The sequence below is a fragment of the Phalacrocorax aristotelis genome, chromosome 5 (assembly GCF_949628215.1).
Source record: "Phalacrocorax aristotelis chromosome 5, bGulAri2.1, whole genome shotgun sequence".
NCBI classification, from domain to species: Eukaryota; Metazoa; Chordata; class Aves; order Suliformes; family Phalacrocoracidae; genus Phalacrocorax; species Phalacrocorax aristotelis.
In genome coordinates, this window is record NC_134280.1 from 22,624,901 (window position 1) to 22,642,780 (window position 17,880).

At 37.3% G+C, this 17,880-nt stretch overlaps 1 protein-coding gene across 3 annotated transcripts in view; it reads right to left on the reverse strand.

The window, feature by feature from the left end:
- LRP2 (LDL receptor related protein 2) overlaps window positions 1-17,880 on the reverse strand; it is a 138,366-nt gene that overhangs the window by 68,238 nt on the left and 52,248 nt on the right. For 2 of the 3 annotated variants that reach the window (XM_075093368.1, XM_075093367.1), the window contains exons 21-32: window positions 17,431-17,712; window positions 16,025-16,264; window positions 15,285-15,404; window positions 14,783-14,899; window positions 13,708-14,085; window positions 12,561-12,809; window positions 11,260-11,471; window positions 10,612-10,796; window positions 9,455-9,683; window positions 8,158-8,335; window positions 5,992-6,120; window positions 739-905 (exon numbers count right to left, since the gene is read on the reverse strand). In XM_075093368.1, coding sequence (XP_074949469.1) covers window positions 739-905; window positions 5,992-6,120; window positions 8,158-8,335; window positions 9,455-9,683; window positions 10,612-10,796; window positions 11,260-11,471; window positions 12,561-12,809; window positions 13,708-14,085; window positions 14,783-14,899; window positions 15,285-15,404; window positions 16,025-16,264; window positions 17,431-17,712 — 2,486 coding nt within the window. Of the gene's footprint in view, window positions 1-738; window positions 906-5,991; window positions 6,121-8,157; window positions 8,336-9,454; window positions 9,684-10,611; window positions 10,797-11,259; window positions 11,472-12,560; window positions 12,810-13,175; window positions 13,191-13,707; window positions 14,086-14,782; window positions 14,900-15,284; window positions 15,405-16,024; window positions 16,265-17,430; window positions 17,713-17,880 lie in introns of all 3 variants that reach the window. The other variant, XM_075093366.1, reaches the window with a different exon arrangement.

Consider the following 17,880-nt stretch of genomic DNA (forward strand, 5'->3'; position numbering starts at 1 on the left):
AAAAATTAGGATTTTCTTGTGACAAGTTAGCCTTAGGGAACACAGATAATTTCTTAGCTCAGGACAAGCATTAAAAAAATGCCTAGTCAAATAATTATAAACAACTAATAAAAATTAGTTCAAACTATTTTTTAGATTTATAAGCCATATATGTGCTACCTGGTAATTGCTGTGACTTTGCAACCATTTTTATCTATTTAAAGAAAAAGATACCTCTCTACTCTGTTGCTTCATTAAGTGCTCAGACTAGATGCATGTATTTTCAATCTAATGTTTAGTGCCACTATGGCAAATGTACTGCTCCCATGGGGAAGTGTTCTGGCTGTGTTTGCAGAATTAAGTCCTAAGCCAAGGGAGAGGAGAAAGAGTGGACTATAGCAAAGGTGGGGCTGAAAGTACAGTTCTGTCAATGCTTTCCATTATTTCCTGGTTTTGCCTCTGCCTGAGCCAGAAATAGCATTTATCAAACATTGCCACTGACAAAGCTGAAAACTAATTTACAAAAGAGATGAAGCTTCTTTATCTTATCCTAAGGGGAAAACCAAAACCAACCAAACAACAAAATAACACACCCAACCTCACAAAACAAAAATAAAAATACACCAAAATCCCCTTTCATTCCTTTAAATTATATTTCTCAAAATTCTTACATGCAATCCTAAAATATTTCAGTCAAAACCATTATTTTAAAATAAAGCATAGTATTTTAGCCCATTCTGAACACAAATACCAACTTACCGGATTTTCAACCCAATAAATCATCTGTTCAGAGTCATCGAAGTCAACATCAACACCGTTTTGAACTCCTGCTATTGGAACCATAGCATCATTCGTCTTCTCCTCAGGGTTCAGAGAAATTCCATAAATTATATTATCCCTTACAGCAATAAGGAAAGGGTGTTCAACTGTGAAAATATATAATTCAGAGTTGTTTCTCATCAAGAAAATGGCATTATGATATGGTTCCCGTCTCCCACCCAGAAGTTCCCTAATGCTGAGAATAGTTGAATGTTACATTACAGTCTCCCATAGCATCCTCACAGGCAAGCTAAGGAAGTGTGGGATGGATGAGTGGACAGTGAGGTGGATTGAGAACTGGCTCAGCAACAGAACTGAGAGGGTTGTGATCAACAGAGCAGAATCTGGATGGAGTCCTGTCACTAGTGGTGTTCCCCAGGGGTCTGTGCTGGGTCCAGTCCTGTTCAACATATTCATCAATGACCTGGACGATGGAAGAGAGTGTACCCTCAGCAAGTCTGCTGACGATACCAAGCTGGGAGGAGTGGCTGATACACCAGAAGGCTGTGCTGCCATCCAATGAGACCTGGACAGGCTGGGGATCTGGACCCAGGGGAACCTGATGAAATTCAACAAGAGCAAGTGCAAGGTCCTGCACCTGGGGAGGAACAACCCCATGCACCAGTACAGGTTGGGGGCTGAACTACTGGAAAGCAGCTCTGTTGAGAAGGACCTGGGAGTGCTGGTGGACAACAAGTTGACCGTGAGCCAGCACTGTGCCCTTGTGGCCAAGAAGGCCAACGGTATCCTGGGATGTATTAAAAGGAGCATGGCCAGGGTTATCCTCCCCCTCTACTCTGCCCTGGTGAGACCACATTTGGAGTACTGTGTCCAGTTTTGGGCCCCCCAGTTTAAGGACAGCGAACTGCTTGAGCAAGTCCAGCGGAGAGCTACCAAGATGATCAGGGAACTGGAGCATCTCTCTCATGAGGAAAGGCTGAGAGGCTTGGGTTTGTTCAGCCTGGACGAGAGAAGACTGAGAGGGGATCTTATCAGTGCTTATAAATATCTAAAGGGTGGGTGTCAGGACGATGGGACTGGACTCTTTTCAGTAGTGCCCAATGACAGGACAAGGGGCAATGAGCACAAACAGAAACTCAGGAAGTTCCACCTGAATATGAGGAAAAACTTCTTTCCTGTGAGGGTGACAGAGCAGTGGCACAGGCTGCCCAGAGAGGTTGTGGAGTCTCCTTCCTTGGAGACGTTCAAAACTTGCCTGGACGTGTTCCTGTGCCCCCTGCTCTAGGTGTGCCTGCTCAAGTAGGGGGTTTGGACAAGATGATCTCCAGAGGTCCCTTCCAACCCCTACCGTTCTGTGATTCTGTTACCAGTGATGTTTTGCAACCACTTACCTATAAGTTTGTTCCCTGACTAGGAGTAAGGTTCTCAGTTATAACATCTGTTTTAACATCTAAAGTTTCAGCACTGCTCAATCACAATGCATGTGCAAGCAATTTCTGAGAATCATAGAATCATTATGGTTGGAAAAGACCATCAAGGATCATCAGATCCTTGAAAAGACCAAAAGGATCATCAAGTCCAACTGTCAACCCAACACTACCATGTCTCCTAAACCATGCCCTGAAGTGCCACATCTACATGTTTTTTGAACACCTCCAGGGATGGAGACTCTACCACCTGTTCCAATGTCTGACCACTCTTTCAGTAAATAATTTTTTTCTAATATCCTGTCTAAACATCCCCAATGCATCTTGAGGCCATTCTCTCTCGTCCTATCGCTAGCAACTTGAGAGAAGAGACCAACACCCACCACACTACAACCTCCTTCCAGGTAGTTGTTAGAGAGCAAAAAGGTCTCCCCTCAGTCTCCTCTTCTCCAGACTAAATAACCCCAGCTCCCTCAGCCACTCCTTTTAAGACTTGTTCTCAAGACTCTTCATCAGCTTTGTTGCCTTCTTCCTTGTGCCTTTGCCTTTGAAGAACAAATTCTAGCCTCTTCTCTCCATAGGCACAAGCCACTACTTGATAGGGGACTGGGCTACTGCTGCACAGAAAGGAGCAGTAATCCATTTCCCCTTTTGTAATAGATCAAAGACATTTTTTACTTTGGTTTTTTTTTGTTTTGATTTTCTCCACCAGCTGCTTAATACATTCATATAAATTTTGCTGTGGAATTTTTGACATGAAAAGCCACAAACCACAGCATCATTGCATGTCTCAAAAATTATTCTCCATGCTTCTCTCTAGCAGCTGGAACCATTTGTCAAATTTGACATAAGCTTAGAAATCATTTGTCTCAGCACAGTTATCACATTTTGGCAAATAACTGCCTGAAGACATACAGGTAGCTCTGCCTGTGAAATTCTTGGACTTCCTTTTTTTTGTCCTCTAAAAATGTGGCACGCCAGTGCTTTTTTGTAAGATGCCTGTAAAGAACAGCTAAATTCATGTGAAATTTTTCCAATACATACAAGACCCATACAAGACCCTAGAGTCATCATTTCCTTTGTAACTGTACACAGTACAACACTACTGAATCCTGCTGAAATATAGATATGTAAATTCTCTAGGCTAGACTGTTTGTACTTTAGAATTTTGATAGTCTCATTTAAACCAATTACATTCTACAGGAAAAATTTTGCTGATCGCTTCCTTTAAGTTTAACACCTATGCAAATTTGTAGAGTCTGATTATTCCTTAGTTGTACAATGGACAATAGAGCAAATTTGCTGAGCTACACAGATCTAAAATCTGTGTAGATTCATCAGATAGACATTAATATAACCTGCAATTCTCAAATTTAATGCAGGCTTACATGACAAATGATAATCCATATAAAATTCATGTATTGTTACATTAAATATGCAAATTTACTACATTAATACAAGATTTTAACATACACAAATTCCTTGCTTTGTTTCCAAGCCAGATTGCTATATTACCATCATTAATATCAACCTGAAATGCAGTTTAAAGTAAAATAAGTGCAAAGTTAATCTTATAATACTAGCATTCTTCATCTTATGTAAAATGTTTCAATCCTAGAATCAATGCCTTTCCATCAACATCAACTTAGCAGTATTTATTATGCAAACTAAGTAGGCAGAGACCAGCAATCTCATTTTTTGTCGAGACTAACCAAATGCACACAGCTCAGTTCAATCTTCCTTCTGAAAGTTTGTGCTGGCCTATTAAAGCCAACAATGACAGCAAGGATATGGATAATAGGAAATATTAGAAAAGAATTGGCAAATGCCTATTCCTTTCTAATAATTAAAATTTTTTACAATGAAAGAAATCAGCATATTTTTTAATAACTTTTCCTGATGTGCCCACCCTCAGAAAACAGTATTTTTAAAAATTCCCAAACTGTAGATGTTTTTACATATTGTTTTAAATCTATAAATTCCATCAAAAAAAAAGCCCACATAGATTAAAATAATTGTGTTTCACAGATGAATATTTCTCTCTCACACAATTTACACTGAGCAATTATGAAATTTATAAAAGAGCCACAACTGTACCGAAGTAGACACAGGGAACTTTGCAATATGTGGGAAATAAAGCTAAGAACTGTCAACAGCTCGGTTCAGTTGCAGAACTGGATCAACCTCTACACATGCATGGGCTTCATCATTGCCATGTTCCATTTCTTTCATTGTGATCCCTCTATAAGCTTGCACATACTAAAACCAGTACAGATTTCTAAAATAAACCCTTTTTCTAATAGATTAACCAAACTTGCACTTCGTTTCAGTTTACATAAATTGGTAATTCTCTTACTGCTGCTAAAAAAACCATTAATGTAATACAGCTCTTTAAAGAACGCACTGCTAAGTATCAAGCAGGAAAACAGCATGATACAGCTTTTAAAATTTAGATAGTTTTAAAAGAAAAGGATCTTTTGGCTGACAGAGATTTCTAGTGTCCCTCTCATCCCCAAGACAATTTCTACTTAAATTTCAGTGATTTAAAGCTTCCTTATTAGGCGAGCACCAAAGCACACTTTATAGCTGTACAACTGATGGAAAAATTAATAACAAATGCTTCATCTGTCAAAATTAATCTGGTCAAATTTCTGGTCAAAAACTGCCTGCCAGTAATTTGAATGTTTGTCACTTTTTTTTTTTTAAAATGAATTGACTACATGTTTTTTACAAATCATTGAGGTCTGTTGGCTGTTCAAAGACAGTTAAGTGGGACTTTTTGATATGAAGACTTGTTTGCAAAGGTTATCTCTGTTGCAGCTGCATCACCTGTAGCATCTGTACTTTTAGGCTCTGTTTCTAGGCCTCCTGCATTTGGCATACTGATTTTTTACAGTGGGGAGGGAAAAAGCTCAAGCTGTGAAATTTTTATGTGAATTCCAAAATGCGTTAGTTCAGACAGGCTGAAGAGAGTGATGAGGAACAGGAAGAGCATCTCTCCCAGTTAGAGGAAACCAAAAGACTGTGACTTATTCTTAGCAAAATACAGGCTGCGAAAGAATATGATAGCCACTTCAAATATACACAGCAGAACATATACCAGGGATGAAGGAGAACTACTAATGCTATTTATCCTGAAGGACAAAAATGGCATAAGAAATGGGCATAAACTGGGGAAAGACTGTATCTGAACAGAAAATCAGGTTTCCAAATGCCAAAATTGTGAGTTTCAGTGAGTTTTAGGAGCAAGAAACCAAACTGATCTTAAACTGGAGCTTGACTGGTGAAAGGGGACATATAATATGGTAGTCAAGAATAAGAAGGAAACAGACTTGAGTGACCAAGAAAGTCCCTTCCTGTCCTGCATCCCAACATTCTTACAATTACAACTCTTAAAAACAGGTTTCCAGGCCGAATATTTATAATGAAAAGGACAGCATTCTGACAGAGTACATTTTCATTTTTAACTGATACTAAGCTCCCTCCAGATGTATTCCAACAGAAAAAACATTCAACATGTTGAGAAATTTTAAAATGTGGCTTCTGAAAAGTGCTTAAAATAAAGTTGAGTTAATCCATTTTCCCCAAATGAAGCATCTGAATCTCTTAGTTCTTTCCAGAACCTGGCTCCAAACCTTTAGGCCAAGTACATTCCATGGATCCTAAATGAACCATGCCTGGAATGGCCCAAACTTTGATTTCATGAGCAGCAACCCACAGATCTGAAGTATGCTTTTTGCCTGATAGAGGGATGGATTTGACAGTGTCAGATCTCTTTTTTCATACCTCATTATTACTGCCCTACCTCTCATGCAGTTCCTGTTATCAGGAGAAAGCATCCATCCTGAAGGACAAGCACAGGAAAAAAAAAGTGGTCCAGATGAAGAAAGCAAGCAGAGGTGGCTACAGGGAGATGATGCACAAGAATTGATATCTGAAAAGAAAAGATAGTATATTAGCAACTGCAACAATATGAACATGGAAAGAATATTCAATCTCATTGCTACTGGTAATGTCAACCCAGCACTAAATCAGTTTTGCTATTTCATTAAAATTAAAATATTAAGTTATTTCCAAGAATCACAAGCAATACAATACACTTGTAACAGGATATGATTTTTCATGTAAAACCAGTACCATTATCAAAGTAGTCTTCTCAATACTTTTGCATCATAGAAAATCTTTCAAATTCCTTTTCAAACTTTTCTTAATTGCACCAGGACGCCTGCAGGATTTTCAGTCTTTGATCGTTATAACCCTTCTAGATGAGGGATTTAAATTATTTACTGAAGCTTCTTGGAGAAAACTAAAGAGGAAAAAATAGTTGCCTACATCTTGTCCAACGGTAGTGGGAGTTCAGTGCATAATTTCTTGGATCACAATGAAACTGTCAGTCTAAGCTTGTAAAATGTGAAAAAGACAGTGAAGAAGGCCTCTGCTGACTGCTGTTATTACTATACACTACAATTTAGTCATTTAGATCACTCCACAAGCTGGCTGCTAAAAAGGATTTTTCAGGATGAGACATCTTCGTAAGAAAATAAAAATTAGATTTTGAGTATATCCTTAGCAATTGCAGCGGGCCTTATTCTAAGCAGCTTGGAAGTTCTAGGAAATGACACAATTGTTCCTAATATAAAACTAAAAAGAACTGCAAACAAATTAACAAGATTGCAATAAAACTATGGCATAAACTCAGAAATCAAACTGTAAGAAAATTATCCCTCTCATCAGCATAACAAATCTAAACTCTAGTTGGTCTAAGATCTAATGATTTACAGAAAACGGGAGTGGATGACAGTTTTAACACTGCATCTGGAATTTAAATGAGCAAATAATTATTTCTTCATTTGTAAACATATTTTGCTATTTTGCAAGTGCTTTATTCCCTTCTTCTCTGTCTGGTCACATAAAGTACAACATAACAATTCCAAATGAAAACTAATTTAATATAATGAAGAAAAATAAACTATTTTCTCCACCAGTGGTAGAAAGTCTTTTAAACCTTGGGTTGTAAAATAAAACCCCTTAAACCAGAACTATGATGTATAAATTAATGGTACCCTCTGGTGACTGAAAAATTTGCAGTGAGAGTGCTAAGTGGCTTTAGCTCTGAAAGTGATTGAGGAAGGTTTTGTTCCAAAACAAATACAGCACTGAAATTACTAGTGCCTTATTCAGATGCAAGTCTCTCCCCTCCCTGGTATGAAAGTTTTCAAGAAAAAAAAAAGTCAGTCATAGTAATATTTATTAATCAGAAACATTCTGTACACAAGAAATATAACAGAAAATGAAAGACAGTATTCATGGCAATATGTTGTCCACTCTTCAAGTCATGCCAAGAAATGACAAGAATTCTATTAGGTAGAATTATCTTCCAAATCAGAAAGAGAAAAAAAATATTTTTTTTTTCTTTTACAGTCTTTCAGCTGCAAAAGATCACCTGCATATCATCTCAGAGGGAATCCTCAATGCAATGACGGAGGTTTTTTTTTTAAAATTATTATTATTATTTCATTAAGTAAAATAATGTAAAAGTGCTTTCAGAGAAGGATGATGACAATAATCTTGTGTAAAAGAATGATATTATTAACATACAAGGAATGGAGTCTGGTATGCCACAGAGACAAATTTTTAAAATTAAAATCCCTTCCAAAAATGCTGCAACTGTCTTATAAAAATATTCAAAACAAAGTGCAATAAAATGGCACATACTACTTCCCTATTATTCTTTTTGGCTACTCATCCTGCTTACATGCTGCCTAGGTTACTTTCCCTGAACTGCAGGTTGGACAGGCTGGTTCAGCAGGTTGGACGCTGAATTGACCTTCAGTTGCAAGTCAATAGTATGAATTACTTGCTTGTTTTAACCCAGCCCATTTGCTGACAAGACTGATGCCAGGAGTGCCTATGCATGACATTACTGCATGACTTAATTTTGTAATTACCAAAGTTGCTTTGCTGAACTTACCATTAGGTTGCTTTACAGGATGGACTGCCACAAGCCCCAAAGGCTGGTGAATGTTGTAAATCATAACTGTCTGGTTTCCTCCATGCCATTTATTGGCCCGTATTACTCGATTAGTATAGCGGTCACTCCAGTACACAAAATCTTCAAAGACAGTTAGAGCATGTGGATGCTGCAATATCTAAAAGGCAAGGATGTTTACCATTTTAGTTCAGGAGATTCATATATGTAAAGCTTGCAATGAAGTAACAACAGAGTTAAGCATAATTTACAAAAATAAGGAAAAAACCAGTTGTGTCTCAAAAGATATTTTTCACCAATAGAAAAGAAAATATCATCTACTGCCTGAAAACAAGGCACTAATTATGGAGGAAATATATTTTTTAAAAAAAATGGAAATGCTAAATAGACCCTGTGAGATCTACAGCATGAGGAATTAAAGCCGTCTAACTGAAGGACAGAACACAGTGAACCAACAGATAAAGACCCAGTTGCAGATTTTCAAAGGCACAGGAGAAAATGTCTAGTGAGAGTTATGGACCTGTCAAGACCTTGCATCTCTGATAAGCTCCCCTATAATTTACCACAGGGTCAAAGAAGGTGGCTTATCTAAATTTCAGAAAACTAGGAGTGGGACAAGAAAGATTGCACCAGCTCCTATTTCTCAAGAATTGCTTCTCTAGCCAAAAATAAAAGCCCCAAGGTTCAATTATTGAAAACATACATGTGGTTACTTACACCAGCTTATGTGTACCAACTGAACATCTGAACTATTGTGCTGGTACAGGGACAGTGCTACAAGCTGCCAGCAGCACTTTGTTGGGAGATAGCCTGTAAGAGGGATGGTCTTCATGAAGTGCCCTGCACACAGCAAGTCCTGGCAGCACAAAACCCTTCTCTGCTATCAAGAATAGCAGCAATCATCACTCACAGAAGGTGACCAGGGAAAGTTCTTCCAGGTTTTTGGTACTGTATTTGCCTACAGCAAATGAACCAGCTAGTAGCAGCAGTGTCAGATATCACCTTTAGACTTCATGCATGCAGACAGAACAAATAAGAATGATCTAAAGCATTAAGTCTACACGCAGCTCCAGGTTCTGTTGAAGATCTCCTGAAAGACTGTGAATAGGAGATGCAATTCTTCTTTTTCCAGCTGTAGCAAGCAGCTAAAATACTTCACATCTGCTTCACCCATGTATTTTGAAGAAAAATACATCTAAGTCTACGACAGTGTAAATACATTTTTAAGTACTATTGGCAAGGACATGGGAACAAAAATGGCTTCTTATTAATGTCTTACCAGATCGCTTGCAACCACTTGTCGTCTGTTGTTCCCATTGTAATCACAAAAATCTATATAATCAAGATAAGCATCAGCAAAATAGAGAAGTTTATTTGGGTAATCAATGGAGAGTCCATTGGGCCAGTAGATTTTATTGTTAATAATCACTGTTCGCATTCTGCCATCCATGCTGGCTTTTTCAATTCGAGGGTTTTGGCCCCAGTCAGTCCAGAACATTACATGAGCACTGAAAAAAGTAACTTGTGGTTACCAATCTGAAAAAAACCTAGCTGCCCACTGAGAAACATGACATGAAGACTCATTAGCCGAAAAACAGAAACAACTTTTTCTTAAAAAGTTCTACGCAGTGATGCTGATAATATTCATTTCAGCAATATGCTTACTTAAGATACTACTATAATTCCTGTTGTAAAAATGCTTTTAGTACTTCTACTGCACTTTTCATTTGTCAATAATAGCAGCACATAGAAGCTACTGTTACCACTGTTTTTCTACATTGATTACAATCTGATTCTCCAGTTGCTAATTAATAATTTGATATGGGTTTGTACTTTTACAGGCATGCACTGATAAAGTTAATAGTGCTACAAGTGAAGAGCCCCACATGACTGGCAGTAAACAGAGCTGAAGGCATTGAAGAGCTCAGAAAACAGTAGAAGTTTGTACATGAACAGTTCAAATCATAACATTCCATTTACTCTGTGTCACTTGCTGTCTGAAATGGGAAAGTGCCTTTGTGATAATGCTAATAGGGGATAGATAATTATTTTAGACTTGGGGCTAAGAAGGAACATGATCCTTGCCAGGTAGGTATATCATATTATATTATGTGTAAGTTTATGGTATACCACCAACTGATAATGGTATGTCAGAATTTTGCATTTCCAACTCAGAAACAAATGCAGGAAAATCTGTTTTACAGGGAAAAAAAAAAATCTTGTTACAGTGAAACAGAGCAACAGATTACAAATAATTACCATATGACTTCAAATATTAAATCAACTCTGCAAACACACTATTTCAAAAAATTGTCTGAAGTTTTCTCTTCTGCTTGTCATTTACAATTAAAATACAATTTGGGCATATCTCAAATTTTAATATCGTTACAACATAAAATATGCATCTTTTCAAAACAAAACATAAAAAGATCTTACTCAATTCTGGGATCTAACACTAGTCCCCTTGGGTTTGTTATATTTTCACTAATCAGCACAGTCCTGTGGCTCCCATCCATTCTAGAGACTTCAATTGTTTCCAGAACAAAGTCTGTCCAGTAAAGATTGCGACCTACCCAATCTACCGCTATACTTTCAGTCACGGTGACACCACTGTCGAACACCTGTTTAATAACAAAATTTAAAAAAAAAGGGGAGGGAGAGAGAGAGAACAAACTAGTTGATATTAAATTTTTACCCTTTCCATTTCTGGAGATATGGAAAATGGGGAACCAAGTCTGCAACATTTTCTAGGTCTCTTATGCAGAATATACATATTCAAAGCCCTAACAAAGCATATACCCAAACACTCTTACTAACTTCAGTGGGACTGTTGAAGAAGTTAACATCTACTAATAGGAAAATCAACTTATAGCCTGATGTTAAAAAAGGGCTTCTTAAAAGCATTCAGTTTTCCTTTTCAAAAGCTATATGAAATTTTGGCTTAGTATCTACAAAGTTGTTTCCCTTTGTCTATGTTATCTCTCTTACTATGTTGGGATTTCCCTCTTCCCCTTTGTTAACTGGAGATACAGTGTCTTCATTTTCTCTCCACAGCAAAGACAAGAATAACTCCGTGAAACTTACTATTTTTCGGTCAGTCCCATTTTGATAAGCACTCCAAATTTTATCCTGTGTTGTATCAGACCAAAAGATACGATCTGTGATTGAATCAAAATCAATAGCCACAATATTCCTCCCATCCCGAACCAGAGAATAAATACTGTGTGACTGAGAAGTGATATTGTCCACAACAATTTGGTTACGACTTGCCACCAGCAAAAGAAGACTCCCAGACTCTGTCAAAGAAATTAAAATACATCAGTAAGATATTCAGCAGTAATTCTGTAACTAGGCATTCATATTGAAAGGACAAATTGAAATAAATTCTCAGGCCAAGATATTTTATCATATCCAGTCTGTCCATCCATCATTTACTCTTTCTACCAGACTCCCCTTCTAGTCTTGTATCTGGACCTTGGGTCCTCTTCCCTGTTGTCCAACTAGTTTGCTGCTGACATACAACCCTCATTCCTCCATAAGCCACTCTGAGCTCCCAGTCCTGATTCAAACTCTAAAGTTCTTTGTACCAGGAGTTACTCTACTCAGCCTGCCTCTTCCTCTTTTCTAGCCAGCCTGCTTTTTTTTCCCCTCCTTTAGACTGCAGGGGGGCCAGACAGGAGTATAAACAGATTACAGGAAAGTCACAGGCAGCTGTGGTTAGGTTACTGTGCAAGCTGCTTACACTGATAAGCTACTGAAAAATAACTGAAAAGTAGCAACCATAAAGACAGCAAACTATAAGAAACTCTCTATTAGTAAGGGCCAAACTTACTTGCAGGTAGATTGCAGGAATTTTCTGCAACCTGAGTATATCCCTAAATCAGGAAACCTGTGGTGACAAATTCCACTGGGTATATATGGCTCCTCCATACTGTCAGTGTATTATGTAAGAGATACAGAACAACGGACAGCTAGGCTGTGTCAGTGTTGTTTCCTCTTTAGAAACAAGCTAAGTACGGCATAGGCACTGGGAAAGTCTTGTGAAAGGCTGGGATTTAAATGTTCTGTAAGCACTGAACTTTATGAAGAGCAAAGTTTAACCAATGGCTTACAGGTACCTGGTATTGCTTTTCTCCAGAATATTATTTTTTACCATTCCAGCATTAAAATTACAGTGTTAATTTAAATATATTATTTCCTTGAAATAATAGTTTCCAATTAATCCCTCAGCTGTCAGTTTTAAGATACTCAAGGTCGTCTGCCATGAACAACTTTAAGTGGCTGTTTACATCAGCTCTTTTAAAAGAGAACAATATGAAAATGGCAAAGCTGGACATTTTCCAGACACTGTTGTCATTCTTTAGGTTGACGTCAATCTTCCTCACCTGCTGCTTTACAAGTCTTCCCATTGGTTTCTAGAATATATCCTTCATCGCAGTAACACCTAAAAGACCCTCTCTCATTGTAACAGTGCTGACTACAAAAGCCTGGAGGGTCACATTCATTAATATCTTCACAGGTCTTGGAGTCATTTGCAAGCTGGTATCCAACAGGACAGGTACACTGAGCTCCAAAGGGTCCTTGAATACATTCATGAGTGCAGCCAGCATTATTGTCAGAGCAGCTCTCCTGATCTGAAATGGAGTGGGGGAAGGAAATAAGTAAATAGTTAACAGAAGTTTCTTATACTAGATTTAATACTTTGCAATGGCATTACTAGCCTACGACTGCTGCTAAAACATGACTGCACAATCATCAGTTATGCAATGTGAGACTGGCCCAAGGCCCTTATGCAAAATATAACACACACAATGCACATAAAGGCAGGTAACAACATAGTATGTACTGCTAAATCCCATTAAATGAATGCTAAAGAGAAAGCTGTCGAAGCATTTATAAAATTTTTCAAAACTAGCTAGAAATATACAAAAAATTACTGTACCACTCCAAACTGAAAATTGTATTAATAAACAATAATTTAAAATAATTTATAATCATACCTGGCTGGGGTTCATCTGAGAATGTGCATTGATTAAAGAGAAGGAGGAGGAAAGAAGGAAAGAAAGAAAAAGGTTATGCTTAAATCAATTCATAATCAACATAAACACAAATTCTGGCTACACATGAGCTTTCAGATTTTTTCATGATTTTTGAAGTTAGAAATGTAAAAGAAAATATTAAGGACTGAATCACATTTCATCTGAACTTAAAGCATACCATGCTTTAGTGAATGTGTTCAGGAACACAAAGCTCATTGCCATATTGCTATATAAAAACCTATATTGAAGTCAGTGGAAGTCACATTTTAATTCAGAGTGCAAGACTGGACATAGCTAATGAATTTATCAGTGATCACCACAATCTCCTTTCACTGCAACGAAGTTCCACTTAGTAATTGGAGCTCTAATTTCAGCATGCTTACAACTTTTGCTAGAAATGTTGCTGCACTAAATACAGCATGCTGAATATGCCATTTCCTTCTGAAGCCATAGCACATAGTAGATTATAGTAGATATTTTAACATTAACTTACTGCACAGTGGGGATTCATCAGCTCCATTAGGACAATCAGCAGAATTATCACATACTTTGCTCAGATTCACACAAATACTATGACCTGGACATTGCCACTGCCAGCTGGGACACCGGAAGGGTTGTGTAGGACAATCTCTCTCATCGCTCATATCCCTACAGTCATTATCGCCATCACAGATCCATGCTCGATAGACACAGTTGCCATTATCACAGCGGAAAAGAGATGGAGGACAGGTCCTCGCAGGACATCTATGATGTTCATCTGAGCCATCTGCACAGTCAAGATGGCCATCACACTCCCAATTAGCAGGAACACAATTGCCATCTGATTGACATTGGAATTCATTCTGGTGGCACATCCCTGGTGGCCTTGTAGCTAAAAAAGTGACATTCAACAAGTTCAGAAGCTGTTTCAATTTCAGACAGAGAAGCAAAATCACTATGTTCAGTTCATCTCTTGCATAAGTAGTTATAATACTATTAAGAACTGTATTGCTTTTAGATCAGGCCATGGAATCACAGTCAGTCAATCCACATGACATTTCAGAATTTGACCAATTTAACTCCCACTTCATAATATGGTGAACAAGGCAATTCAACTACTGTTATATACGGAGCAAGCACATATTGGTATCTATATAAATTGATACCTATGTATGTGCCCAAAGCAATTTGAAATTGCTTGCTGAAATTAGTTTTCATCACCCTGCATTGCAACATTTTAACTAACTTTAAAAAATTACCCAAGGAAAAGTTTCTATCTAACTCTCACAGATACAAGGTTTTCAGTTTTGTAGATGAGTAGACTTAATTTTACTTTTAAACCCTCAGACTGAGGTGCCAAGCTAACAAAATGGAATGCCAAAAGGAATGCACACTCTACCCTTTGCCAGAAATATCTACTCTTGATCTGGAACCTACTGCATTTGAAATTTGTGCTCAAAAAAAAAATTTATAGATACATTTCCCTAATAAGAATCCTGAGGTTTTAAGGACAGTAGTGCCAGGTAAAGAAAATTTTGAGAAGCGTCACCTAATAACTGAAGCCTGTCTTTCAACATGAGTATACTTACGGCAATCAGTCTCATCTGAGTGATCATTACAGTCAAAAACCCCATCACACTGGTAGTAACTGCTGATACACTGGTCTCCACTTAGACATTTAAACTCTGTGGTACTGCAGTTATATACTACAAAATAAAAAAAATATTGATGTTATTTATTTATTTTACAGAGCTAGATTGCACCCAATTTTTCTACAGGTGCTTAAGTCAGATATGATATCAGGAGTCCAAGTTCCACTGAAGGCCATGATTTCCCTGGGACACAGAAAATTCAGCAACCTTGGAATCCACAGAAAACAAAGGAAACAGATTTCAGCTCTCTGGAACCATTCTAGAGATCAAAGAGTTTACTAAAATGCTAAAACAAGCATCACAAACAGGGTTAATTATGGATAGGTTTATTATGCATTCTGCTATCTTGGAGCTGATAATATGAGGTCACCAAAGACTCCTCAGGGGGCAAGAGTGAGGAAACAATAAAGAGGCGTTCAACAAACTAAGTTACACTTACTGCAGTCACGCTCATCAGCACCATCTATACAGTCTTTGTCTCCATCGCAGACATAGAATGGGTCAATACAGCGATGGTCCGGACACTGAAATTGCCTGGGTTCACAAGTACCTGTGAAAGCTATTAAGAATGACAATAAAAGCAGATGTGTTTCTTTTCTCTTGTCTGAAATCAGCATAATACTGAGACAGTAGAAAGACACTATCACTAACTTGTAGCATGTAATGCAGCAACAAGTAATCATATAAACTACAAGCACTAATACATTAGTACTGGGTGATTGTTTATTCATACATGGGCTTCAACTCAGGCAAAACAAACAGCAGATTCCACTCAGTGGTAAATAATGCTAAAGAAAGTATATGGAAAAACTACTGTCTTCTGGTAAAAACTTCCAGACTATTTTAGTTGACTACACCATTAGTCAGTACTGAGATCACTCATGAAATAAGTGCTTAGAAAATCTAAGCTTTAGCTGCATTTTGCTTTAAATTGCACTGCATGACATTATGCAGCACCATGGTTATAAATATCACAGTTGCCCTCCCTTTTTTTCTTCCTGCATTCTACGTGGCTCTGACAGTTCAAATTAGATGATTTTTCCACATCTCATGGACTGCAATATATTAGTCTTAGATATTAGTTCTTTCTTCTTAATTTCATTTATCATCCTTACACCAACAGACATATCTATGTAGACATATACAGTTTAAAAAACAACAAGCAGTTTTGATACTCACTGCAGTTTTTTTCATCTGAACCATCACCACAGTCATTATCAGTATCACATAGCCATATCCTAGGAATACATCTTCTATTATCACATGTGAACAGGCTTAAAGGGCATGAAGTGGGTCCTTGTGTAGGACAACGCAATTCATCACTGCCATCAAAACAGTCATTATGTTTATCGCAACGCCAGCGGCCTGGAATACACTGTCCACTGGCACAGGTAAAAGCTGATGAAGCACAAGTATTATCTAAAAAAAAAACAAAACAGGAGGACACTTTTATTAATATCTCCAAAACTTGCCTTCCCTGCCAAAGTATTCAGCACGATTAGTATACTTACAGAGAGCCTAAAATATGCAACTTCTAAAATGCCCATTGCTTAAAATGAAAAAGTCTGTCATGCCAACATGCTGCAGAACTGAATACTTACAAGCTTTTTTAAACTGCAAGAATCAATAAAAAACTAAATTGTTAAGCACTGCATAACAACCTAAAGAACAAGAAAAATAATTTATTAACTTCTTCAGGTAGCCATTTGCTTTATACTTTCCTTTTCCCCAAAAGGTATTCTAGTTATTCTAAAATAGGCCACTAATAAGAAATAGAGTTTATACCTTAGTCATACTAGTTAGTCCTATGCATTGAGCACGTTATTAATATGACCTATTTTCTTGTTTATGATTTAAAAGAAAGAATTAACTCGGAAGAAAGAAGCACCAAGTATGTCCTAAAACCTCTCTTCAATATCTTATCAACTATGATTATCCCACTGTTCTCTTAATTTACTTGATCAACAAAATATTTTGTGTAAGACACTTTACAGTAAAACCAGGAGATGAATCAATGTGCTTTTAATCCACTTCACTGTAAAAATCCAGATGTAAGAAATAGTTCAGTAGTTCCCTAATAAAATAAAATAAAATAATAAAATCTCTATTCAGATGTTAAATGAAATAAAAAGTGCTGCTTTGATCTTAGAGGAAGATTAGACAATACATATGGTTTTGTTATTTTTCTTGTGGTGTTATTTTTTAGATGCCTTCATCTTTAAGATGGTTTGTCCCTCCCCATGCAAGAAAATAAGACAAGCAAGTGATAGTCCAAGACTTTTCAAAATTTAAAAGAATAAATACAACTTTTCTTTAGAAGATAAATTTTTGTTACTCTGTAAATTGAATTTTGAGAACTAGTGAAATATGAATATTTTCATGCATTCTTTAGGTGGCCAGTGTTGAACCCCATATTCCCACGAGTTATCTGAATAATTTCCAAAGTAACTAATCTCCTGGGCAAATTTCAGGATTTATCCACACATGTAACCCTAAAAAATTGGGGTTTGTTCCAAGGAAATCAGACTGACCTATCACACTTTTTGAACTGCAAACACTAACTGTAAACTAGAGGGATTACTTACTTAAAGAACCACAGTTTTGTTCATCACTATTATCATGGCAATCATCAACTCCATCACACTGATAGTATCGAGGCACACATCTTCCATTACCACAGGAAAATGAGTAGGAGCCACACTGCAAAGTGGGTGGCTCATTGGATGGATCTTCAACACATGTCAGCTGATTTGAAGCCAACTTCATGCCATAAGGACAACCACAAACCCTCTGAAAATTTGGTACTGGGAAGCAGAAATGGCTGCAGTCTCCATTTGGGTTTGTTCCTCTATTACAGTAGTTAGAGCCTTAAAAAGTGATAGAGAAGATCAATGTATACACTACTGATAACGGCTTGGGAACTATTAAAAGTGTACAGTAACAGTAAAAGAATGTTTTTTTTAAAAATGCTGTAGCAACCTCTGGTTTTGCATACACTGCAAAACAGGGTCAAGTTCATTGACAGTAATAGTAGT